The sequence below is a fragment of the Delphinus delphis genome, chromosome 3, assembly GCF_949987515.2.
Source record: "Delphinus delphis chromosome 3, mDelDel1.2, whole genome shotgun sequence".
Classification (NCBI taxonomy): Eukaryota; Metazoa; Chordata; class Mammalia; order Artiodactyla; family Delphinidae; genus Delphinus; species Delphinus delphis.
Window position 1 is genome coordinate 161,251,651 of NC_082685.1, and position 27,351 is coordinate 161,279,001.

The 27,351-nt window shown below is 41.4% G+C and overlaps 1 protein-coding gene across 1 annotated transcript in view; it reads left to right on the top strand.

The window, feature by feature from the left end:
- The window catches only part of DNAH5 (dynein axonemal heavy chain 5), a 288,911-nt gene that overhangs the window by 73,517 nt on the left and 188,043 nt on the right, over positions 1–27,351 (top strand). Inside the window, exons 3-12 of the mRNA XM_060007206.1 lie at positions 3,343–3,477; positions 5,363–5,447; positions 7,718–7,878; positions 17,592–17,813; positions 19,618–19,755; positions 20,765–20,941; positions 21,890–22,003; positions 22,726–22,833; positions 25,229–25,351; positions 26,028–26,243. Coding sequence (XP_059863189.1) covers positions 3,343–3,477; positions 5,363–5,447; positions 7,718–7,878; positions 17,592–17,813; positions 19,618–19,755; positions 20,765–20,941; positions 21,890–22,003; positions 22,726–22,833; positions 25,229–25,351; positions 26,028–26,243 — 1,479 coding nt within the window. The remainder of the gene's footprint in view (positions 1–3,342; positions 3,478–5,362; positions 5,448–7,717; positions 7,879–17,591; positions 17,814–19,617; positions 19,756–20,764; positions 20,942–21,889; positions 22,004–22,725; positions 22,834–25,228; positions 25,352–26,027; positions 26,244–27,351) is intronic.

The window sequence follows — 27,351 nt, forward strand, 5'->3', positions numbered from 1 at the left end:
CTAGAAACAATAAATGCTGGAGAGGGTGTGGAGAAAAGGGAGCCCTCTTACACTGTTGGTGGGAATGTAAATTGATATAGCCACTGTGGAGAACAGGATGGAGGTTCCTTAAAAAACTACAAATAGAACTACCATATGACCCAGCAATCCCACTACTGGGTATATACCCTGAGAAAACCATAATTCAAAAAGAGTCATGTACCAAAATGTTCATTGCAGCTCTATTTACAATAGCCCAGAGATGGAAACAACCTAAGTGTCCATCATCGGATGAATGGATAAAGAAGATGTGGCACATATATACAATGGAATATTACTCAGCCATAAAAAGAAACGAAATTGAGCTATTTGTAATGAGGTGGATAGACCTAGAGTCTGTCATACAGAGTGAAGTAAGTCAGAAAGAGAGAGACAAATACCGTATGCTAACACATATATATGGAATTTAAGAAAAAAAAATGTCATGAAAAACGTAGGGGTGAAACAGGAATAAAGACACAGACTTACTAGAGGATGGACTTGAGGCTATGGGGAGGGGGAAGGGTAAACGGTGACAAAGAGAGAAAGAGGCATGGACATATATACACTACCAAACGTAAGGTAGATAGCTAGTGGGAAGCAGCCGCATAGCACAGGGAGATCAGCTCAGTACTTTGTGACCGCCTGGAGGGGTGGGATAGGGAGGGTGGGAGGGAGGGAGACGCAAGCGGGAAGAGATATGGGAACATATGTATATATATAACTGATTCATTTTGTTGTGAAACTGAAACTAACATACCATTGTAAAGCAATTATACTCCAATAAAGATGTTTAAAAAAAAAAAAAAAAGGAAAGTTGATGCTGGGGTATCAGCTAGGAGATCTTCTGGGCTGTCAGCCAGAATGCCTTGGATTTTCTCCGTGTGGTCTCTCCATGGGTTTGGACTTCTCATAGCTTGGTGGCTGGGTTCTGAGGGAGCATTCCCAAGTGCAAAGGCAGAAGCCGAAAGTCTCTTAAGGACTAGCCTAGGAAGTTTTACAGTCTCACTTCTTCCCACATCCTTTTGGTGAAAACTGGTCACAGGGCCAGCCAGATTCAAGAGGAGGGGATATAGAGTCCATTTCTTGATAGGTTAGTGGTACAACCACATTGCAGAAGAGCTGTGAGGGTGCTGCAGTCATCTTGTAAACACAATTACAGGAACGATCTGGCCCATATTGTCTACTGTGCTGTATTGAGAACCAGTATCTGTATCTGTCTCTGCAATGCAATTTCACCTTGGGCTCCAGATCCACATTCCCAGTGGTCTGTCTGGGACAGACATTTCCCAAGCTCTGGGAAATGCGGCCACAATCCACCTGCCTGGCCTTCCTGTCTTCAGGCTTGCATCACTCCAGTCCACTTTTTTTTTTTTTTTAAGATTTAATTTTATTTATTTTTGGCTGTGTTGGGTCTTCGTTGCTGCACGTGGGCTTTCTCTAGTTGCGGCGAGCGGGGGTTACTCTTCGTTGCGGTGCGTGGGCTTCTCCTTGCTGTGGCTTCTCTTGTTGCAGAGCACGGGCTCTAGGCATGTGGGCTTCAGTAGTTGCGGCGCGTGAGCTCAGTAGTTGTGGCTTGCGGGCTTTAGAGTGCAGGCTCAGTAGTTGTGGCGCACGGGCTTAGTTGCTCCGTGACATGTGGGATCTTCCCGGACCAGCGCTCGAACCTGTGTCTCCTGCATTGGCAGGCAGATTCTGATCCACTGCGCCACCAGGGAAGCCCCCTCCAATCCACTTTTTATACTGCTTTCAGAATGACTGATGTTTTGAGGCAGCACAGACAGCTAAACATCTTTCCTGATTTGAAACTCATCAGTGACTCTCCATGAACTTCAGATAATATTTATACTTTCTAACATGGCCCATAAGATATTTTATGGTCTGACTTTTTTTCTCATTTCCTATTACGCCTTTTTCTTTTTCTTTTTTTTTTGGCCTCGCTGCATGGCATGTGGGATCTTAATTCCCCAACCAGGGATTGAACCTGTGCCCCCTGCAGTGGAAGCATAGAGTCTTAACCACTGGACCGCTAGGGAAGTCCCTCCTATTATGCCTTTCTAGTTATTTTCAGTTCAGCCATCCTGGCTGCCTTGTGGTTTCCAGACATGCTAAGCTTTCTTATGTCTTTTGGCCTCTGCATGTGCAGAAATGCCTCTATCCCAGGGAGTGTGGCCAACTCTCCTTCAACTCGAGCTCAAGCCACCTCTTCCTGAAACTTTTCCTGTACCTCCACCCCTCTTCAGCCCTGGGCTAGAGGGGGAATCCTCCCTTCAGCTCCTTCTCTGAAGACCCATTAATGCCCCTGCATAAATCTGATGCTCCTGTAGCAACCATAATGCCATCCTCTCACATTTACATTTTCTGCTTACATTCTGCCAACCAGGCTATGAGTTTTTTTGAGGTCACTGGGTAGTGTTTACCTCTAGAGTGCTTGTACATATTTGAGGTTCAGTAACTGTTGAATACAAGAAAGGATCCAGAGGGGCTACCTAGCAGGAGCTACTGGCTAGCATTAAAGATAATGCCCTTAATTCAAAAAATGAACTAGAAGTTGAATATCCGCCAATGGTAAAATGGTTGATTATGGTACGTCCATATTGTTGAATATTTTGCAGCTATTATAGGAGTTGGAGTGGTCTGTACTAAACTAAAAAGAAGTCTGTGATGTATTATTAAGGGAAAAATGCATGAAAAAATTTTATACTATATATAAATAGAAATGTGTATGTATGTTTGCATATGTTTGTATGAACAGAGCACATATGGAAAGATATGCTTCAAACGGCCAATGTTGGTTACAGTGAACTTGCTTTGTTATTGTAATTAACAGTCAACAGGTAAAAATTAAGCACTGGTATTCAGAAATTAATTTCAAAACCAGATATGAACCTGTAGACAAACAAGAAACTTAGGAGATAGTGTACAAGAATAAGTATTACTTTAGCAGCCTAGGAAATGTTTACAAAATTGGAGGTCTTTTTGATTTTGGTGTGTGTCTGTTGAATGCTTATATATGGGTAAAATTAAGTCTGTAAAGATTTGGAACAAAATGTTAACGGTAATACTGTCTGGCTGGCAGATGGTTTTTATTTCTACTTTTGGCTGATCTGTGTTATGTAATTTCAAAACAATGAGCACATCTTATTTTCATAATAGAAATAACATTATTTCTAAAAACAGAAGATAGTACCTAAAAACTGGTACCATTAAGCTGTTATCTGAATACCCAAGACTTGAAAAAGCACCAGTAGTATGAAATGATTACAGAATGAATCCATTTGAGAACAGCAGTTGCCACATAACATTTTTCTTCCCTTCTTGTAGCAAAGATTGAAGGAAGAGAAGGAAGCCAAGCGGGCTCGTCTGGATGGGAGACATGACTACTTATTTGCGATTGTAGCTTCCTGTGTGGACCTCAACAAAACCGAAGTGGAGGATGCCATTCTAGAGGGGAATCAGGTGCGATGCATTTGAGTTCTCACTGACTTGATTATGGAGGGCACAGCTGGCGTTGTCCTGTGGCAGGGTCTGTGCTGGGCCTTAGGGAAGGGTGTCTGTTTCAACATGCTTAGGACCCTATTCTGGCTTGGTATGGGTGGTGGCAGAAGGAGCTTGGGCTCTCCAGCTCTCCATGTTGAGTGGGGTATTTAGAATTGACATTCTGACAGTGTTGTCTGTGTCTCTCTACATCAGTGAAGCTGGGCTCAGGCACCATTTTGGAACCTGAGGTTAGAGAACAGAATCTCGTCTCAGCTGCTGATTTATCTTGTTTTTGTTTTTTTTTCTTTTTTTTTTTTGAGTTTATCCTGTTCTAGCCTGGGAGATTAAATGCGCCATACTTTTCTGGCTTTGGCTTTGATTCGGCAGCTGAACTGGTTTCTTTTGTTCCTGACCTGACTTCCATCTTCTGCCCTGATATCCCTTCAAAGCCTGGGGCGTGATTTAGTTGGTGGGGAGACCAAAATACGGGAAGATACAGTTTCCTGGGCAGGGAGGAAGGCATTCCAGGAGCTGTGATGTTTCCTGAAGTTTTTTTTTTTTTAAACTTTTTAGGCATTAAAAAAGAAATAAAGAGAAGAAAGGAAGGAAGCCTTTTTTGTTGACAGGGATGTCACATTGTTGATAATACTTTTTAGTGATAGGCTTGTAAAGGTTTGACAACCAGCTTTGGGCAAGGGGAAAGGAAGGCACTAGTCTGAGCGTTTCCTGATTCTGTGGAGTAAATATTCCCACCATGGCTGATTCCAAACGACCAACATGATGTTACTAAACACCGAGTTGGGAGGAGTTGTGGTCAGTTGGCTGTCCCAAGCCTGTACGAGCCGGCTGTAGCCCTCTACTGGCTTTATCCCTTCCTGCAGTGCCACTTGGGTAGGGTTAATTGGGGTCAGTGGACCAATTCAGGGTGGATAACACTAAAATAGTTAAACTACAGAATGAATCAATTAAGAGTTGAGGAAATGTCCTTTTCCTTTTTCTCCTCCTCATAGCTAACATTTATTGAATATTTACCATATGTCAGTCTCTGTGCTGATTTTTATCTATTATCCCATTTAATCTTCGTAATACCAGGAAGTAGATAAAATTATTCCCCCCACAGGAGGCATAGGAGACAAGTTCACACGGCTGATTCAGGCATGGAGAGACAATTGGATTTGGGATAATGCAGATGGAATAACTGAATAAAAGCTCTGAACTGTAGGAATCCCAAGTCACACTCTATGCCGTATTCAGGACCCAGAAATGTCAGGACCCGGGAGGCTTAAAGACAACATCCTGTATCAGGCTTACTGAGCCAGAGGGTGGGGAGAGGGCGGGGAGGGAGGGTTTTTTTTGTTTTTTTTTTTTGCGGTACCCGGGCCTCTCACTGTTGTGGCCTCTCCCGTTGCGGAGCACAGGCTCCGGACGCGCAGGCTCAGCGGCCATGGCTCACGGGCCCAGCCACTCCGCGGCATGTGGGATCTTCCCGGACCGGAGCACGAACCCGTATCCCCTGCATCGGCAGGCGGACTCCCAACCACTGCGCCACCAGGGAAGCCCGACACTCATCTCTATTTATATCTGTCTTTAACAGCTCAGCACTTTAGGAAATCAGCCAATATGGAGAGACAGTCTTTTTCAAATATGTGTATGCCACAAATATTTTTATGATTAATCAACGCACTTCTGTGAATTTAGTCTTTACTGTGGTAAGATATTTAGTCTTTCATGGTTTTATGTTAAAAAGATATGATCCTTTCTATATGGTTTGCTGAAGTCCTATGCAGCTAAGAAAGATGATAGTAACTGCTGATTTAAACGTGGTTTCTGATTCAGTCATTACTTTGCCTTTCCTTTTTCCCAGATTGAGAGAATCGATCAGTTTTTTGCTGGTGGAGGTCTTCGTCACCTCATGTTTTACTATCAGGATGTGGAGGTAGCGGAAACAGGTATTTGAATTTGATGTGACATAACCCAGAAATGTGTTGTTAGATTGATCCAAGTATGGCATGAGGCAGGAGGCCACTGGGAGCACTGACCACTTTTACCTTGGCGGGTGGGACGAGTGGGGAGTGGTGAGGTGTGGTGGGTGAAGCCCAATGGAACAGGTTCTGTTTTCACCCCAAGCAAAGGACAAATGGTAGTGGGTATGTAGCCTGGTTGTTCTAACTTTATTTGGGATATTTTGTTTTCCTTTTCAGGCTGTGCTGGCGACTGGAGAATAATAAAATGATCTACATTTTGAGACTTCCCTTCCTTACATGTTAGTGCATTCTGTGCAGTTATGTTCTAGAACTTCTTTTGGGCATCTGCTTCCTTTCTATTTCTTTTTAGCATAGGAATTGTTGCCAGTAACAGTAGTTTTTTAGTTAAATATCATATCATGTTCATTTTCTGCTGACTGTGATTCAAAGGAATAATATTGAATGACAAGTGTAGCCATTTTCACTTAAGAAAAACTTGCAAATCTTCATGTGGGTTCAACTGGCATATCCCATTCTACTTTTATGTGAATTAATGCAATTTTAAAGCCAAACTAGGGACATAAACAAATATATTATGATTATATTAAAATCATATATAGGGTCATATCCCTTTATGACCTCTTGGAAGAAAAGGAAAATAGTTATCACTCTTGACATACAGTGTGACCATGGTTTTTGTTTAAAAACTGAGGAAATTATGCACACATAAATGCCTGGCATTTTTCCCAAATTATCTGTTTTATGTTTTGTGGTCAGAAAGGGCACTACATTTTGAGTGAAAAAATCAGAAGAAAAAAATTTTAAATTATATCCCAGATTGCAAAACATAAGCTCAGGTGAATAAGTTCACCCGTGAACGACACTGGGTGAAGCTGGCCTTTGTGTGTCAGTCTTACATTGAGTAAGAAAGATTCATGGACGTAAACGCAAATGCAAGCTTGTTCTTGTTTCCCACTCTCCCTTTAAACCTTTTCGGTAGGAGTACCTTTTTTTCTGACCTTGAATTGAAATCCAGACAACCCCATGAAGTTTTCTAGATATTCTTAGATAAGAAAAGTGCCCGTGGTTGTTTCCAATTACAAACACAGTCTCATTTCAGAAGCTAAAAATATCCAGTTGATCAAAACTAGTCGATCTAAAGTTAAATCTTCTCTACTCTTGGCCCTCCCCCTTCCTTCCATCCCCCAACATCCTTGCAGCAGGGCCCTCTGAAGGTCAGTGTTTGCAGTGGTGGAGGAGCCCGTGGGTCTCCTTTTCTCCCTCAACTTCTCCTTCCACCCCTTGCCCAATCATGTTAATCATAGTTTCTGACTGAGTCAGGCTTGAAGCAGGGCAGAGATTACAGCTAAGAGGTAGCGGCCAAGGTTTTACTTGACTGACATCTGTCGTGAGCTGACTGGCCTGGCGTTCTCTGGGCCTTGCTCAGATGGGAAGACTGAGGCACAGAAAGATTAAGTAACTTGCTCCAGGTCACGTGGCTCGGAAGCTCAGCCTGAGATGGAAACCCCGGGAGACTGACTGCAGAGCCCACGTCACCCATCCCTATGCCGTCCTACCGCTACAGCAGCCTCCTGACTCTAGCGATACTGCAGGGCCAGCTGGACCAGGACAGCAGGAGGTAGACATTCTGGAGTTCTGTAGTCAGAACAGGTTTTTGATGTCGGCTCTGTTGGTGTGTGACTTGGCGCGGGTCACCGCTGCTCTCAGGGTTGTAGGGAGTTTTAATAATGTAGACACGGTGCCAAGCAGAGGGCCTCACACAGGACACACGCCAATAGATGCTGTCTCCTTCCTCACCCTTTCTCCCATGAATGATGACTTTTGTAGCTCCAGCAAGAAGCTGCTCTGGACCAAACTGTCTTACTCCGGTTTCTCCCATTCCGGTTTTTGCCTGGGGCAACAGTTTTGAAATGAACTGTGGTCTGCAGTCGAGCAGATCCTTTTATTTACTTTTTTATTTATTTTATTGACATATAATTGACTTACAATATTAGATTAGTTTCAGGTGTACAGTGCAGGGATTCGATATTTTTGTCCATCGTAAAATGATCGCCATGATAAAGAAGATCCTTTTAGGATCCCTTTAGGCCTCAGGCTCGAGGTTGTCCAAGAGGTGGAACTTCTAGGGCACGTGGCTGAGTCAACATATCAATATTTTAACAAGGAAACTTCATTCTAAGAGGCGACCACATGGAAATAGTATTCGTAAAACTAAAATTCTTTTGCATTTGTAGGGCAACTTGGCTCTCCAGGAGGAATAAATCGTATTTCTGGAAAGATTAAAAAACCTAAGGTGTTCGTGACGGAGGGAAAAGATGTTGCTCTTACGGGGGTTTGTGTGTTCTTCATCAGGACCAACCCTTCCAGACCCATCACCCCTGAGAACATTCATCAGGTAAGAGGCAACAGCAATCCTTTATCCCAAATTACCAAAAATCACATAAATTCTACCAAAATATCCCTTCCCATGGAAACAACCATCATATTAAGTATTTAAAACTACTTTCAAAGAAATATTTTAGAAGCACTAAAAGCGAGCAATTAAGAGGACAGTTCCTTAAAATCTGTTGAGTAAGAGGACTTAATATTCAATTTATTAACAAAAATTGATATAACATTGTATCTGTGAGTGTGTGTGAAACAGTGAGGTCTTTCCTTTTAAAAACAATTCCTCTACATCATTTACTTAATGGCATATTTCTTACATTTAAAATAAGATTTATTACAGCGGATACACCCTTGAACAGCACAGGTTTGAATTGTGTGGGTCCATTTATACATGGATTTTTTTCAGTAATAAATACTACCGTACTATATGGTCCACGGCTGAATCTGAGGATGCGAAACCAGGGATAAGAAACTGCGGATATGGAGGGCTGGCTATACGTTACACCCAGATTTTCCAACTGCTTGTAGGGTGGGAGCCCGTAACCCCAGCATTACTCAAGGGTCTTCTGTATAACTTTATTTTTTTTTTGCAAAATAAAATGCATCTGTACAAGTCTCCCCTTCCTTCAATGGGTGCATTAGCTGCTTGGAGCAAATAAACTGGTAAACATCTGGTATTCTACTTATTTCTGCTTTTATTTTTATTTATTTTAAAATCTTTTAAAAAAATTATTTATTTATTTATTTATTTATTTTGGTGCGTCGGGTCTTCGTTGCTGGGCACGGGCTTTCTCCAGTTGCAGTGAGCGGGGGCTACTCTTCGTTGTGCTGCACAGGCTCTAGGCGCGTGGGCTTCAGTAGTTGTGGCTCATGGGCTCAATAGTTGTGGTGCACGGGCTTAGTTGCTCCGCAGCATGTGAGATCTTCCTGGACCAGGGATTGAACCCATGTCCCCTGCATTGGCAGGCGGATTCTTAACCACTGTGCCACCAGGGAAGTCCCTATGCTTTTTTTTTAAAAATTTATTTATTTGGCTGTGCTGGGTCTTAGTCGTGGCATGCGGGATCTTTAGTTGCAGCATGGATGTGGGATCTAATTCCCTGACCAGGGATCGAACCTAGGATCCCTGCATTGGGAGCGCAGAGTCTTAACCACTGGACCATCAGGGAAGTCACCCCATGCTTTTATTTGATGATTGAAATTTAGAAGAGTATAAAGCTTATGTCTTAACTAGGTGTCAAAATAATAATTTACTGGATCAAGAGACAATATACAAACAGACCATCTACCAAAAGACTTTGACCGACAGCCCGCAGCAATCTGCTCAGGAAATCAACCTCCCTTACCTGCAATAAACAACACAGGTAGCCAGACCGCTGTGTCAACCTGGTAGGAAGCCAGCTAGGAAATGAATTAATAACTCCTCTAACAATTGGTCGAAATGGCCAGGACTTGATTCATGACTGCCAGCCTCAATTTTTTTTTTTTTAACATCTTTATTGGGGTATAATTGCTTTACAATGGTGTGTTAGTTTCTGCTTTATAACAAAGTGAATCAGTCATACATAAACATATGTTCCCATATGTCTTCCCTCTTGCGTCTCCCTCCCTCCCACCCTCCCTATCCCACCCCTCCAGGCTGTCACAAAGCACCGAGCCAATATCCCTGTGCCATGCGGCTGCTTCCCACTAGCTATCTACCTTACTACATTTGTTAGTGTGTATATGCCCATGACTCTCTCTCGCCCTGTCACAGCTCACCCTTCCCCCTCCCCATAACCTCAAGTCCGTTCTCTAGGAGGTCTGCGTCTTTATTCCTGCTTTACCCCTAGGTTCTTCATGACATTTTTTTTCTTAAATTCCATATATATGTATTAGCCTACGGTATTTGTCTTTTTCTTTCTGACTTACTTCACTCTGTATGACAGACTCTAGGTCTATCCACCTCATTACAAATAGCTCAATTTCGTTTCTTTTTATGGCTGAGTAATATTCCATTGTATATATGTGCCACATCTTCTTTATCCATTCATCCGATGATGGGCACTTAGGTTGTTTCCATCTCCAGGCTATTGTAAATAGAGCTGCAATGAACATTTTGGTACATGACTCTTTTTGAATTTTGGTTTTCTCAGGGTATATGCCCAGTAGTGGGATTGCTGGGTCATATGGTAGTTCTATTTGTAGTTTTTTAAGGAACCTCCATACTGTTCTCCATAGTGGCTGAACCAATTCACATTCCCACCAGCAGTGCAAGAGTGTTCCCTTTTCTCCACACCCTCTCCAGCATTTATTGTTTCTAGATTTTTTGATGATGGCCATTCTGACCGGTGTGAGATGATATCTCATTGTAGTTTTGATTTGCATTTCTCTAATGATTAATGATGTTGAGCATTCTTTCATGTGTTTGTTGGCAGTCTGTATATCTTCTTTGGAGAAATGTCTATTTAGGTCTTCTGCCCATTTTTGGATTGGGTTGTTTGTTTTCTTGTTATTGAGCTGCATGAGCTGCTTGTAAATTTTGGAGATTATTCCTTTGTCGGTTGCTTTATTTGCAAATATTTTCTCCCATTCTGAGGGTTGTCTTTTGATCTTGTTTATGGTTTCCTTTGCTGTGCAAAAGCTTTGAAGTTTCATTAGGTCCCATTTTTGTTTTTATTTCCATTACTCTAGGAGGTGGGTCAGAAAGGATCTTGCTGTGATTTATGTCATAGAGTGTTCTGCCTATGTTTTCCTCTAAGAGTTTGATAGTTTCTGGCCTTACATTTAGGTCTTTAATCCATTTTGAGCTTATTTTTGTGTATGGTGTTAGGGAGTGATCTAATCTCATACTTTTACATGTAGCTGTCCAGTTTTCCCAGCACCACTTATTGAAGAGGCTGTCCTTTCTCCACTGTACATTACTGCCACCTTTATCAAAGATAAGGTGTCCATATGTGCATGGGTTTATCTCTGGGCTTTCTATCCTGTTCCATTGATCTATCTTTCTGTTTTTGTGCCAGTACCATACCGTCTTGATAACTGTAGCTTTGTAGTATAGTCTGAAGTCAGGGAGCCTGATTCCTCCAGTTCCTTCTTTCATTCTCAAGATTGCTTTGGCTATTCGGGGTCTTTTGTGTTTCCATACAAATTGCAAAATTTTTTGTTCTAGTTCTGTGAAAAATGCCAGTGGTAGATTGATAGGGATTGCATTGAATCTATAGATTGCTTTGGGTAGTAGAGTCATTTTCACAATGTTGATTCTTCCAATCCAAGAACATGGTATATCTCTCCATCTATTTGTATCATCTTTAATTTCTTTCATCAGTGTCTTATAATTTTTCTGCATACAGGTCTTTTGTCTCCTTAGGTAGGTTTATTCCTAGATATTTTATTCTTTTTGTTGAAATGGTAAATGGGAGTGTTTTCTTGATTTCACTTTCAGATTTTTCATCATTAGTATATAGGAATGCCAGAGATTTCTGTGCATTAATTTTGTATCCTGCCACTTTACCAAATTCATTGATTAGCTCTAGTAGTCTTCTGGTAGCATCTTTAGGGTTCTCTATGTATAGGATCATGTCATCTGCAAACAGTGACAGCTTTACTTCTTCTTTTCCGATTTGGATTCCTTTTATTTCCTTTTCTTCTCTGATTGCTGTGGCTAAAACTTCCAAAACTATGTTGAATAAGAGTGGTGAGAGTGGGCAACCTTGTCTTGTTCCTGATCTTAGTGGAAATGCTTTCAGTTTTTCACCATTGAGGATGATGTTTGCTGTGGGCTTGTCGTATATGGCCTTTATTATGTTGAGGAAAGTTCCCTCTATGCCTACTTTCTGCAGGGTTTTTATCATAAATGGGTGTTGCATTTTGTCAAAAGCTTTCTCTGCATCTATTGAGATGATCATATGGTTTTTCTCCTTCAATTTGTTAATATGGTTTATCACATTGATAGATTTGCGTATATTGAAGAATCCTTGCATTCCTGGAATAAACCCCACTTGATCATGGTGTATGATCCTTTTAATGTGCTGTTGGATTCTGTTTGCTAGTATTTTGTTGAGGATTTTTGCATCTATGTTCATCAGTGATATTGGCCTGTAGTTTCCTTTCTTTGTGACATCCTTGTCTGGTTTTGGTATCAAGGTGATGGTGGCCTCGTAGAAGGAGTTTGGGAGTGTTCCTCCCTCTGCTATATTTTGGAAGAGTTTGAGAAGGATAGGTGTTAGCTCTTCTCTAAATGTTTGATAGAATTCGCCTGTGAAGCCATCTGGTCCTGGACTTTTCTTTGTTGGAAGATTTTTAATCACAGTTTCAATTTCAGTGCTTGTGATTGGTCTGTTCATATTTTCTATTTCATCCTGATTCAGTCTTGGCAGGTTGTGCATTTCTAAGAATTTGTCCATTCCTTCCAGATTGTCCATTTTATTGGCATAGAGTTGCTTGTAGTAATCTCTCATGATCTCTTTTATTTCTGCAGTGTCAGTTGTTACCTCTCCTTTTTCATTTCTAATTCTATTGATTTGAGTCTTCTCCCTTTTTTTCTTGATGAGTCTGGCTAGTGGTTTATCTATTTTGTTTATCTTCTCAAAGAACCAGCTTTTAGTTTTATTGATCTTTGCTATTGTTTCCTTCATTTCTTTTTCATTTATTTCTGATCTGATTTTTATGATTTCTTTCCTTCTGCTAGCTTTGGGGTTTTTTTGTTCTTCTTTCTCTAATTGCTTGAGGTGCAAGGTTAGGTTGTTTATTCGAGATGTTTCCTGCTTCTTAAGGTGGGCTTGTATTGCTATAAACTTCCCCCTTAGAACTGCTTTTGCTGCATCCCACAGGTTTTGGGTCGTTGTGTCTCCATTGTCATTTGTTTCTAGGTATTTTTTGATTTCCTCTTTGATTTCTTCAGTGATCACTTCGTTATTAAGTAGTGTATTGTTTAGCCTCCATGTGTTTGTATTTTTTACAGACCTTTTCCTGTAATTGATATCTAGTCTCATGGCGTTGTGGTCAGAAAAGATACTTGATACAATTTCAATTTTCTTAAATTTACCAAGGCTTGATTTGTGACCTAAGATATGATCTATCCTGGAGAATGTTCCATGAGCACTTGAGAAAAATGTGTATTCTGTTGTTTTTGGATGGAGTGTCCTATAAATATCAATTAAGTCCATCTTGTTTAATGTATCATTTAAAGCTTGTGTTTCCTTATTTATTTTCATTTTGGATGATCTGTCCATGGGTGAAAGTGGGGTGTTAAAGTCCCCTACTATGAATGTGTTACTGTCGATTTCCCCTTTTATGGCTGTTAGTATTTGCCTTATGTATTGAGGTGCTCCTATGTTGGGTGCATAAATATTTACAATTGTTATATCTTCTTCTTGGATCGATCCCTTGATCATTATGTAGTGTCCTTCTTTGTCTCTTTTAATAGTCCTTATTTTAAAGTCTATTTTGTCTGATATGAGAATTGCTACTCCAGCTTTCTTTTGGTTTCCATTTGCATGGAATATCTTTTTCCATCCCCTTACTTTCAGTCTGTATGTGTCTCTAGGTCTGAAGTGGGTCTCTTGTAGACAGCATATATAAGGGTCTTGTTTTTGTATCCATTCAGCTAATCTGTGTCTTTTGGTGGGAGCATTTAGTCCATTTACATTTAAGGTAATTATCGATATGTATGTTCCTATTCCCATTTTCTAAATTGTTTTGGGTTCGTTATTATAGGTCTTTTCCTTCTTTTGTGTTTCTTGCCTAGAGAAGATCCTTTAGCATTTGTTGTAAAGCTGGTTTGGTGGTGCTGAACTCTCTCAGCTTTTGCTTGTCTGTAAAGGTTTTAATTTCTCCATCAAATCTGAATGAGATCCTTGCTGGGTAGAGTAGTCTTGGCTGCAGGTTTTTCTCCTTCATCACTTTCAGTATGTCCTGCCACTCCCTTCTGGCTTGTAGGGTTTCTGCTGAGAGATCAGCTGTTAACCTTATGGGGATTCCCTTATGTGTTATTTGTTGTTTTTCCCTTGCTGCTTTTAATATGCTTTCTTTGTATTTAATTTTTGAAAGTTTGATTAATATGTGCCTTGGCGTATTTCTCCTTGTATTTATCCTGTATGGGACTCTCTGTGCTTCCTGGACTTGATTAACTATTTCCTTTCCCATATTAGGGAAGTTTTCAACTATAATCTCTTCAAATATTTTCTCAGTCCCTTTCTTTTTCTCTTCTTCTTCTGGAACCCCTATAATTCGAATGTTGGTGCGTTTAATGTTGTCCCAGAGGTCTCTGAGACTGTCCTCAGTTCTTTTCATTCTTTTTTTTTATTCTGCTCTGCAGTAGTTATTTCCACTATTTTATCTTCCAGGTCACTTATCCGTTCTTCTGCCTCAGTTATTCTGCTATTGATCCCATCTAGAGTACTTTTAATTTCATTTATTGTGTTGTTCATCGTTGCTTGTTTCATCTTTAGTTCTTCTAGGTCCTTGTTAACTGATTCTTGCATTTTGTCCAATCTATTGTCCATTCTATCTCCAAGATTTCAGATCAACCTTACTATCATTATTCTGAATTCTTTTTCAGGTAGACTGCCTATTTCCTCTTCATTTGTTAGGTCTGGTGCATTTTTATCTTGCTCCTTTATCTGCTGTGTGTTTTTCTGTCTTCTCATTTTGCTTATCTTACTGTGTTTGGGGTCTCCTTTTTGCAGGCTGCAGGTTCGTAGTTCCTCCTGTTTTTGATGTCTGTCTCCAGTGGCTAAGGTTGGTTCAGTGGGTTGTGTAGGCTTCCTGGTGGAGGGGACTAGTGCCTGTGTTGTGGTGGATGAGGCTGGATCTTGTCTCTCTAGTGGGCAGGTTCACGTCTGGTGGTGTGTTTTGGGGTGTCTGTGGCCTTATTATGATTTTAGGCAGCCTCTCTGCTAATGGGCGGGGTTGTGTTCCTGTTTTGCTAGTTGTTTGGCATAGGTTTTCCAGCACTGTGGCTTGCTGGTCGTTGAGTGAAGCTGGGTGCTGGTGTTAAGATGGAGGTCTCTGGGAGATTTTCGCCGTTTGATATTATGTGGAGCTGGGAGGTCTCTTGTTGACCAGTGTCCTGAAGTTGGCTCTCCTACCTCAGAGGCAGAGCCCTGCCTCCTGGCTGGAGCACCAAAAGCTTTTCATCCACACGGCTCAGGATAAAAGGGAGAAAAAGTAGAGGGAATTAGTAGAAGTATGAGGAAAGAAAGAAGGAATGGAGGGTAGGAAGGAAGGAAGAAAGAAAGAAGCAAAGAAGAATAGAAGGCAAGAAGGAAAGAAAGGAGGGAGGGAGGGGGGAGGAAGGAAGGAAGGAGGGAAAGAAGGAAAAAGGACAGAAAGAAAGAAGATACAGTAAATATAAAATAAAGTATAATAAAGTTATTGAATTAAAAAATTCTTATTTAGAAAAAAAAAAAAGAGACGGATAGAACCTTAGGACAAATGTTGGAAGCAAAGCTATACAGACAAAATCTTACACAGAAGGATACACATACACCCTCACTAAAAGAGGTAAATGGGGAAAAATCATAAATCTTGCTGTCAGAGACCACCTCCTCAATTTGGGATGATTCGTTGTCTAAAGGAGGGAAGGAAGGAAGGAAAGAAAGAAAGAAAGAACGAAGGTAAAGTATAATAACGTTATTAATATTAATTATTAAGAAAAAAAATTTAAAAAAAAACCATGGATGGATAGAACCCTAGGACAAATGGTGGAAGCGAGACTATACAGACAAGATCTCACACAGAAGCATACACATACACACTCACAAAAAGAGGAAAAGGGAAAGAATCATAGATCTTGCTCCTAAAGTCCACTTCCTTAATTTGGGATGATTGGTTGTCTATTCAGGTATTCCACAGATGCAGGGTACATCAAGTTGATTGTGGAGCTTTAATCCGCTGCTTCTGAGGCTGCTGGGAGAGATTTCCCTTTCTCTTCTTTGTTCTCACAGCTCACAGGGGCTCAGCTTTGGATTTGGCCGTGCCACTGCGTGTAGGTCGCTGGAGGGCGTCTGTTTTTTGCTCAGACAGGATGGGGTTAAAAGAGCCGCTGATTCGGGGGCTCTGGTGCACTCAGGCCGGCGGGGAGGGAGGGGCACGGAGTGCGGGGCGGGCCTGCGGTGGCAAAGGCCGGCGTAACTTTGCACCAGCCTGAGGCGCACGGTGCGTTCCCCCGGGGAAGTTGTCCCTGGATCCCGGGAACCTGGCAGTGGCGGGCTGCACAGGCTCCGCGGAAGAGGGGTGTGGAGAGTGACCTGTGCTCGCACACAGGCCCCTTGGAGGCGGCAGCAGCAGCCTTAACATCTCCCGCCCGCCTCTGGGGTCCGCGCTTTTAGCCGCGGCTTGCGCCCGTCTCTGGATTCCGCGCTTTCAGCCGCGGCTCGCGCCCGTCTCTGGGGTTCGCGCCCGTCTCTGGAGTTCCTTTAAGCAGCATTCTTAAACTCCTCTCCTCACGCCCCAGGAAACAAAGAGGGAAGAAAAAGTCTCCTGCCTCTTCGGCAGGTGCAGACTTTTCCCCGGACTCCCTCCCGGCCAGCCGTGGCGCACTAACCCCTTCAGGCTATGTTCAAGCCGCCAACCCCAGTCCTCTCCCTGCGCTCCGTCGGAAACCGAAACCCGAGCCTCAGAGCCTCAGCTCGCAGCCCCGCCCGCCCCGGCGGGGGAGCAGACAAGCCTCTCGGGCTGGTGAGTGCCGGTCGGCACCGATCCTCTGTGCGGGAATCTCCCCGCTTTGCCCTCCGCACCCGTTGCTGTGCTCTCCTCCGCGGCTTCGAAGCTCCCCCCTCCGCCTCCCGCAGTCTCCGCCCACGAAGGGGCTTCCTAGTGTGTGGAAACTTTTCCTCCTTCACAGCTGCCTCCCACTGGTGCAGGTGCCGTCCCTCTTCTTTTGTCTCTGTTTTTTCTTTTTTTCTTTCGCCCTACCCAGGTACGTGGGGAGTTTCTTGCCTTTTGGGAGGTCTGAGGTCTTCTGCCAGCCTTCAGTAGGTGTTCTGTAGGAGTTGTTCCATGTGTAGATGTATTTCTGGTGTATCTGTGGGGAGGAAGGTGATCTCCGCGTCTTACTCTTCCGCCATCTTCCGCCTTCCCCCTCCACTCTACTCTTGAGCAAAGTTTTTTGATTGTTGTATTTTTCAGTTCTACTGTTCTCATTTGTTTTTATTCTTATAACTTATAGTTCTTTGTTTACATTTTCTATTTTTCCCATTTCTTCTCCGGAGGGATCGAATCAGCGCATGTCCCCGGCGCCGGCTGACCCGGGGCCGCAGTGCCGCCGCGCCGGGTCTGTGCGTGGTCAGCTCGGCCGGCCCCCACCACACCTCCAGCCTCAATTTTTGTCTGTACTTTCAACACACTTCCTTGGGGCCAACCAGAGAAGGCCAAGTGTGCACCCTTAACCAATCACACAGGGTGCCCTGCTTCTAGTGAGTCCACCTTCAGCTTCCCCAGGCCAACAACCTCCCCTCAGGGCCCACCTGAGCCTCCCTTTTCTCCACTAGGAAGCTTTCCCACTCCTCTGCCTGCTTTTGAGTCTCTGCTGAAATGCAAGTGATGGTGGCCGACTCCCTTGCTATTGCAAGGAATCAATTCTTGCTCTGAATAAACAGCCTTTGCTTTTCTCATTTGGTTGGTCTTCATTTATTCCCATAGGATATTTGGTTAATGAACACCATCAGAAATGACTCAGTAGCTAGGTTGCAGTTGAAGATAATTTTTACCATGAAGGTTTTCCCGATTGTTTTGCAGGAGGTGAGCTTCAACATGCTTGACACTGCAGACGGGGGTTTGCTCAACAGTGTGAGACGTCTGCTGTCGGACATCTTCATTCCTGCTCTCAGGGCCACAAGCCACGGCTGGGGTGAGCTCGAGGGCCTTCCGGAAGCCTCCAGCCTTCAGCAGGAGTTCCTGGGCTCCCTGGAAGGCTTCGTGAGTGTCCTGGTCAGTGCACAGGAGAGCTTGAAGGAGAAGGTAAGAACAAACATGTTATTCCTTCAAACATTATCTGATGGTGAACAAATCAATATGTAAGTGTGTAATACTTCTCTTAGAGGGCCTTGATTCCACTACTTGCAAATCTTGAAAATATTTTGTGGGTGTTTTTGTTGCCCCCTGAAGAGGTGGTGGTGACTAGATTTAAATTTCTATAATTTGGAGTGATGAGTGCATTAGGGGTTCCAAAGAAATGTTGGCCGCAATGGAGGATTTTACGCTGTCATGTCAGATGTTGGACTGCAAAGAGAAGAGTATGAAGTGCTTCTGGTATTGCTCTGCAGCCTAGAAGGAAAGGAATTTGGAGCCAGAGTGTGGTGTGTGGTGTGTGTGTGTGTGTGTGTGTGTGTGTGTGTGTGTGAGGGGGGGTGGTTAGTGATAGCTGTGTGCTGGGGGAAGATGGGGGGGTGATGGTGGGTAGGGATGGGAGGAAGTCTTGAAGAGGAGGGAGAAGGAGAGACGAATTGACATATCTAGAGAGAGTGGGTTGGGTTCTGTGGTCCAGCCAGTGAGCAAAAGGGCCTTTAAGAATCAGTTTGGCATTTTCAGGATTTAGCTTCAATAAAATTTGTGCCACCTACAGTAAACCTGTGTTAGTGATTACCTGGGGTAGATGGTGGTGGATACAGAACCGTGATAGATGACAGCCCAGGGCAGGCATGTGTGGGAGATAGAGAAATGGATCCCATTAGACCAATGGCAGTGGAGCGTTCACTACTCTCCAGGGAATACTGAGAACTTTCGGGACCTATTGGGATATTGGCAGGGAGGGATGCTATAGGCCTTTTAAAGGATGTGGGATGGGGGAGTTGACTAAATGTTATCCAGACAGGGGCAGGATGATTCCAGCTAACATCTGAGCTCTATTTGCAATTAACTATGATGCAGGCCATCCTAAATGCAAGTTGAGCCAAATTAAATAGTTGTTCTACTGAAGAGAGTAGTGTTTTCATATGGTTCCACTTCATACTGCGGTAGAGGTTTTAAAAAATGTGGGATGGAACCTCACACTGGAGACAGGCAGTGCCACTTCATGAAGCCTGGAAGCCTCCCCTGTAAAACCAAGGAGAGGTCCAGGAGGTGTGGCAGACGGAGGGTGCAGTGTCTGTCAGGAGTGAGGAGTGGGGCGCTGAGACCTCAATTGAGAGACTCACAGGGCCAGGTGCACTCTTACCAGAAGGAAAATGTCCTCATCAAATATTGAGGTGTTTTGGGGTTATGTGTGTTTAAAAATATCCTAGGTTTTTTTGTCAAGTCAAAATCCAACACACCTCTTTTCCTACCCCTCTCCACCCCTCCCTCCTGAAATGAATCTGTGTATTTGCCATTGAACTTGCTAACCATAAGGAAGTTTTTGGATAAGGACATGAACGTCTTTTCCTCTGGTTAGTTTCCAAAAAGAATATGATAGATTAGAATTACCCCTCCCCCCCAGTCAATTTTTTTGAAGGCCCCCCACTTTCTTTGGTTTCATGAGTTGACTACTTAATTTCCAAGTTCCCTATCAATTCTCAAATTCTGTGATATTATGTCTCTCTCTCTCTCTCTAGTTCACTGTTTGGTGTTTTTTTTTTTGACCCAAAATTTGACCTCAGAACCAATCACCTCTACTGGTGTGCTCAATGCAATATGTCTCACTGTGTTTTCAAGGACATTTCTCAGGAAGCAAGATAGTTTAGACTAGAGAGAATCCCCTTAAGATCCTTTTGGATCAGTCAGAAGTGTGTGTGTTTGTGTGTGTTAAAATAGCATCATCTGATTATTTAACTTTCATTTTAATTAGGTGAACCTTCAAAAGTGTGACATATTTGAACTGAAAACCCTGAAGGAACCTGTAGACTACTTGACTCTAGCTAATAACCCTGAGACTTTGGAAAAAATAGAAGGTTGTATGAAAGTATGGATCAAACAAACAGAGCAGGTAATTTTCAGAAACGAAACATCAGAAACTAGCTATCTGAACACTGACTAGTTCAGATGCCATGTTACTGAACTAGCCAGTGGAAGAAGGTATGTCACATCCCATTCCCATTTGCCTAAGTATTTTACCACAAGTCCCTAACAAGGTGACAGGTGCAATGCAATTTTAATTTATAGTCATTAGTTAAGAGATAGTAAGAATTCTAGGAGATGAAAGTAAATAACTTTATATAACTAAATGACTGTACTTGGCCAGTTTTTTTTCTGAAAGGTGTAAGTTACTTTGAAGAGAATCTCTCTGTAGAAGTACAAGAAGCTTTCTAATTCAGTGTGTCCTCCAAAACAAAGCTCAAGACTTAACCTTAAAAAAAAATATTTTCAGGGCTTCCCTGGTGGTGCAGTGGTTGAGAGTCCGCCTGCCGATGTAGGGGACACGGGTTCGTGCCCCGGTCCGGGAAGATCCCACATGCCGCGGAGCGGCTGGGCCCGTGAGCCATGGCCGCTGAGCCTGCGCGTCCGGAGCCTGTGCTCTGCAATGGGAGAGGCCGCAACAGTCAGAAGCCCGCGTACCGCAAAAAAAAAAAAAAAAAAAAAATTAAAAATAAATAAATATTTTCAGAAAAGTCCCAAGTGAAGCTGGATGTTACATCAATAAGGAAGCATAATGGAAATTAACCAACTGAAGGCATGAGGGCTTTCCAAGGTTATTGTTCTCTGAGGTTCTAAGTGAATAGCCAAGAAACTTTCTGAGGTCACGTCCTCCGAAAGTTCATGAAAGCTCCTTTAACAAATAGTTTTCCGTTAGAATGAGTCAACTAAATTTTTGTTGAAATTTAAAAAATGGATACATGTTAAGTTAGTAAAAGGCTGTCATTTGAAGCATGCAGATGAATAAAAATATATCACGATTCAGATAGCAGAATTCACTTCTTTCCTTATGTTTTGCTTATGTATAACTTTTATATCTCCAGCCCTACTCACTGGTTCATGGGCCTTCTGTGCACTTGCAGGTCCTTGCCGGAAGCAATCAGCTACGGACGGAAGCGGATGACCTTGGGCCCCGAGCAGAGTTGGAGTACTGGAAAAGAAGACTGTCTAGATTTAACTACCTTCTGGATCAGTGGAAGAGCCCAGATGTGAAGGCTGTGTTGGCAGTGCTTGCTGCTTCCAGGTCGAAACTTCTGAAGGTTGCTTTTCGCTTTATGAAGTGGGAATGAGAATTCTGTATGCATATGTCCTGGGGGAATTAGGAACAGAAAAATGTCATTCTACCTCTATGAAAACGACTTTAAGGTTGGATTATACTGTCCTTTTATAATTTTGGATACTGTGGAAACAGCCTTTGAATGAAAGGTATTTGTTGGCTGGTGTACATGTATGTATGTGTATTATTAGAGGGCATTGCAAGTCATTAAGATGTAACATAATAACACGATTGTATGTATATTATGAATTCAGACCAACGAGGAGTAGTAATAATGAAACCTTACCTTATCTATTTTTTTTTTTTTTTTTTTAGCACTGGTGTATTTGTTTTATATCCCTGTGTAACAAATTACCCCAACACTTAGCCCCCTGAAACAACAAACATTATCTCATAGTCTGTGGGTCAGGGATTTGGGTGCAGCTTAGCTGGGAGCATCTGACTTGAGATCTAGCCTGAGGCTGCAGTCAGGGTGTTGGCTCATCTGAAGGCCTGACTGGGATTTGCTTCCAAGTTGCTTATGTGATTGTTGTGGGATTCAGTTCCTTGCCGGCTGTGGGCTGGAGGCTCCCTTCCGTTCTTTACCACAGACAATATGGGAGTGAGGTGCAAAATGGATTCAGCAGTCTGTGGAGGAGCAAGGGTGTAGGTTTAAATGGAGGTGCTGCCCTCTTGAGGCTTTGTCCTAGTTATTGAATAGATGTCCTAAGAGAAGGCCTGGAAGAGATACCTTTGAAAATGTTGTCAAAAAATTTAAATTGCTCTTCCGTGTGGCAATGCCCCCCACCCCTCTGGATTCAGTTTTATGTGAGATGCATAGGGCAGACTGCAAGTCTGACCCATGGGACTTGTGATGACTTTTAGCAGCTGTTATAGTGGAATTTCCTCTATTAATAATTGCATTAAAATTTCTTCCCTGTACTGTGCTTAGACTTGGCGGGAGATGGATATTCGAATCACTGATGCAGCTAATGAAGCAAAGGACAATGTCAAATATCTGTACACACTTGAGAAATGCTGTGACCCCTTGTACAGTAGTGACCCTGTGAGTTAGAGATTTCTACCCCCTTGGTGTACTGATGACCCTTTCGCACTAACTGAATTGAGTGTGGAGTTTTGGTTTGTGATTATTACAGTCTGTTGGAAAAGTCTTAGAAACTTCTTTTTATTCTTAAGAAAGTTTTATATATATATATATATATATATATACTTGTCTATCTACTTCTGTGTCTCTCTCTATATATCTCTCTCTATATAATATTTATATCATATATCTGTCTGTCTAGCATCTATTTATCTATCCAGATAAGATGGACAGGACATGCGATGTTATATTTTAAAAACATTTATTGCATATTCCATTTCCTATTAAATATTGCAGTTGACATCCTGGACTATACTCAAATAACTGTGGGAAGAGTTATTGGCTCATTCTTTTTCTTCTTCTTTTTTTTAAATTTTAACTTTAGGATGTGCCTGTTTTTATTTATTACAAAATTAACTGTTAACACAACTTCCTTGTCCATAACAGAAAGTTAGTGTTTCTTGCATTGAAACAAAATTTGATTAACTGTGTGTGACTAAATAATAAAAATAAAATTACCCCTAAATATATTCTATTTATGTGGAGTGATAGATAATATTTTAAAAATTTAAATAAAAATCTTTTACCTAAATTTTTTTCTAATGAAGTAGGAAGGATTAGCCTATTGGAATTTTGCTGAGTTTGATATCTGTTTCCCTGAAAACTTTTGTGATGTTTTCCAGATGTCCATGATTGATGCTATTCCTGCACTTATAAATGCAATTAAAATGATCTATAGTATCTCTCATTACTATAACACCTCTGAGAAGATCACGTCTCTGTTTGTAAAGGTAAGTGCATAGCATAGAGTCCATGGTCACTTAGATTTCTTTGCCAATGGTTAATTTTTTTTTTTTTTATAATTAGAAATGACCATGGGACTTCCCTGGTGGTCCAGTGGTTAAGAATCCGCCTTCCAATACAGGGGACGCAGGTTTGATCCCTGGTCAGGGAACTAAGATCCCACATGCTATGGAGCAGCTAAGCCTGCACGCTCTAGCCCGCAGGCCACAACTAGAGAGCCCATGTGCCACAACTACCGAGCCTGCATGCCACAACTAGAGAGCAGCCTGCACGCCACAACTAAGACCCAACACAGCCAAAAATAAATAAATAAATATTTTAAAAAAACTCATAAATCTTTTTTTTTAAAAAAGAAATTACCACATTGGTGCAATCCAATGTCTATGTACCCTACAATTAAAAAAAAAAAGCTTAATCTCTCAATAGAGAGAGGAGGCTGATTCTAGCAAATCATAAGGCATTATTTCCCAAAGTAATTAATATAATAAATATTGTATTATTTATATATATGTATATAAATATATATTTACATTTTTTATATATAATAAAAATGAAAGAAAGATTCTTTTTAGAATTTCTTTCCTTATTTTATTTAGCACATGATTTCTATCTATTGGGTAAATTTTAATTAAGAAAAACTATATTTAACTGGCTATCTTCAGTTTCGTATTTTATGTGCCACTGCTCCAAATTTATTTGATGCCACAGTTGTTTACTTGGTGTTATTAGAACAGTAATCATGGTAATAAGAGCCACTTGCAACGTTCCAGTAATCCATAAAGCAATTATAATGATTCTGCCCAAAACCATAACGATGTTTAAACCTTATGTCCTAACTCATAAGTGTTTATGGTGAGCATTGTTGCTTTTTCCCATTTTTGAACAGTCTCTAAGAAGTAAATGACTTTTTCATTACCAAGGCGAAAGCTTTAAATGTTGTATTAAAATAGAGGCATTTTTGACTCATCAGGACTGTGTTGTGAATACTAATGCAGTAAGAGGCATGATTCTTCCCAGGAATAGGGACATCCAGCCTTGAGAGCTTGATGGGAAACTTCCTTCTGCTCTCGTACTCAGGAAGAAAGGAGGGGAATCCACAAGACCCTCTTCCAACTTCTTCACACATTAATGTTATGTTGGGGTCAGGAGGGGTATTCCCTGAGTAGACTCAAAAGTCAATTTGTGTTATTACTCCAAGTTTCATGCATTTGCAAGGCTTATTTTGGAACATAATTGTGAAACCACCATTTCTCTCATTTTCAAAAACCTTTCATTATGAAAAATTTGTAGCAGGTACAAAAGGAAAGAGAATTGTATGTATATGTACGTGTCACCCAATCATCAACTATCAACACATGGCCGATTTTGTTGCACCTAACCTTTGCACTGCAAATCCCAGACATCATGTCATTCCATACCTACAGTATAGACCTCTAGTTTTCCTTTTAATTTATTAAAAAATCACCAAAAGAATTCTGAAGTCTTTTTTTTTTTTTAAGTTTGGAGGGATAAATAAAATGTTGGCAGTTACACACATTATCTTTCCTCTTTCCTCTGTTGCCTTCTGCTTTTGACATTTCTGCTACAGATCATGGTGGCATGAAATGATCAGGGTGGACAATTCGTCTCATGGCACTGGGAAACCGTGAGTTAGATTTTAGAGCAGGCTGCCGAAGAAGGAGACGGGGTGGGGGAAGCTCTTGACAGCTTTTAGGTAGGGAAGTGAATCCCTTCTTGGTTGGTTAAGATGTTCATCCTGCATTCACACAGGGGTCTGAATCGGCAATTTTCTGTAGTGCTTCCAGCTCTGTGATTTTACAAATGACTTTGATAATAGATGTGTAGAACTTAAAAAGTTGAACAGATAGAAGCAGAGAGTAAAATGGTGGTTGCCAGGGTCTGGGGGAGTGTGGGACATGGGGAGATGTGGGTTAAAGGCTACAGACTTTGAGTTATAAGGTGACTGAGTTCTGGGACCTAATGTACAGCATGGTGACTATGGCTGATATTGTATTGTACGCTTGAAAATTGCTAAGAGAGCAGATCTTAAGTTTTCTCAACACACACACACAATGGTAATTATCTGAAGTGTTGGATGTGTTAATACTCGATTTTGCTAATCATTTCATTATGCATATGTGTATCAGGCCTCACATTGCACACCTTAAATATATACAATTTTTGTTCATCAATTATACTTCAGTAAAGCTGGAAAGAAAGAGGGTTAGTGCTTGATCATAGTTGTGATGGAAAAACAATACATCCAAAGATTTATTTACAGATTTTATACTCTGAGAGGTAGGAGAGCTAGGGACCCTTTAGCCCAATTTATGTTTGATGACTGCTTAATGTCCTTGGCATCATTGTATTGGAAAATTCCAGGTGACCAATCAGATGATATCTGCATGTAAAGCCTATATTACCAACAATGGAACTGCTTCGATCTGGAGCCAACCACAGGATGTTGCTGTGGAAAAAATATTATCTGCAATTAAACTGAAGCAGGTAACGGTCAACTTGATAATATATTTAGATTTTTTATTATTTTTACATTGTTTTTTGCCAATGCACCTTAAATCATTTAGCAGTTATCATATTAGTGGTTGCTAAAAGGAATGGTAATCTTTTACTGTTAAGAAAACTTGAATGTTAATAAATCAGTCCCCCACATGTGTTCACTTACTTTACCCTTTTTGAGGGCCTGCTATGTGCCAACACCACACTAAGTACTAGAGATACAAAAATGAAGTAGTTTTCCTTAAGCTTCTTGTAGACGAATGGAGAGATACACAAAGAGTTAAGCTTCTACTAACACAGTGGGACCCAGGGGGAAAGGCTGCATCTTTGAGTCACCTTATGAATAATTAGGAGTTTGAACTTCCCTGGTGGTCCAGTGGTTAGGACTCCACGTTTCCAACGCAGGGTGCATGGGTTTGATCCCTGGTCAGGGAAGTTCCGTATGCCATGTGGCCAAAAAGAAAAAAAAAAAAAAAAATTAAGAGTTTGCTAGGTTGGGGGATGGGAAAAGATGACATCCCAGGCTGATGAAGGAGTAGCTACAGAGGCATGAAACTGAAAGGTTTTGTAATTCCACCCTAAATTTGCTGTCGCTTTCACTTAAGAGAATAAGGTTGATATCTTTGTTGTGTTCCCTTTCTTGTATTTTGGTTTTTACTTTAAGGAATACCAGCACTGCTTTCACAAGACCAAACAAAAACTTAAACAAGATCCAAATGAAAAACAATTTGAATTCAGTGAGATGTATATTTTTGGAAAATTTGAAACTTTCCACAGACGTCTTGCCAAGATAATGGACATCTTTACTACCTTCAAGACATATTCAGTCCTAGAAGATTCTAAGATTGAAGGACTGGAAAACATGGTCACTAAATACCAGGTACTGTTTTCAAAACTAAATTTGCTACCCTTATCCATAATAAAACGTTAATGTGTTATGCAAATGACTGTATTCAGAAAGCTTTAAATAATCAGTCTCTAATGTAAAAGATAAGCTCATGGCCCTTAAACAATAAAGAAGTTAAATCTATTTGAGAATTGTGTAATGGTGCTAATATATTCTTTTCAGCTATGTGATTATGAGAATGACTTCCCTGTAGCCTAAAATTAATCATCATTAGCAAAAGCGTTTTCATTAGTAGCACAAGAAAAATGTTTAAATATAACTTATTATTTCATTTATTCATGCAAGAAATATTTCATCAAGCATATACTGCGTGTCAGTCTCTCGTTGACCCTGAGTTCTGAGTGGTTGGTATCTGATTATATCTGCAGTTAAGCATTTATATGGACTCATGTTAAAAAAATAATAGGGATTGGATTTTATTTTAGCTCTACTATTTTTTTTTTGCGGTACGTGGGCCTCTCACTGTTATGGCCTCTCCCCTTGTGGAGCACGGGCTCCGGACGCGCAGGCCCAGCGGCAATGGCTCACGGGCCCAGCCGCTCCGCGGCATGTGGGATCTTCCTGGACCCAGGCACGAACCTATGTCCCCTGCATCAGCAGGCGGACTCTCAACCACTGCACCCCCAGGGAAGCCCTAGCTCTACTATTCTTAATCATTTCGACTTTTGACAGCTTTATGTTGTAAGGATATATGTGTAACTAATCTTAGTTTTTAAAGTGGGCACAGGGATCTAATGTTTCGAAGATTTTTAAAAAACAATTTGCAAACACGATGTGCTTTGCATTTTTAATGTGGATATAGTCAGTTTTTTCTTGTTTGGGGACAGTGCCACTAAACCTTAATTTTTTTTTGTACTTGAATTTGAAAAGGATCATATAATTTACTGTCACTCATTGATTTTTCTACTCTAAAAGTTTAGGTCTATATAAGAAATCTTTTCATTTCCTGAGTATATCAGATTTGGGGAGAGAAAAAGAAAAAACCTTTTCTATATATATATATAGAAAGTTCTGCCTCTGAATCATCACATGGTTATTTTCTCCTTGGCCTCTAGATCTTGATTTAAATGACCCTCTCAAT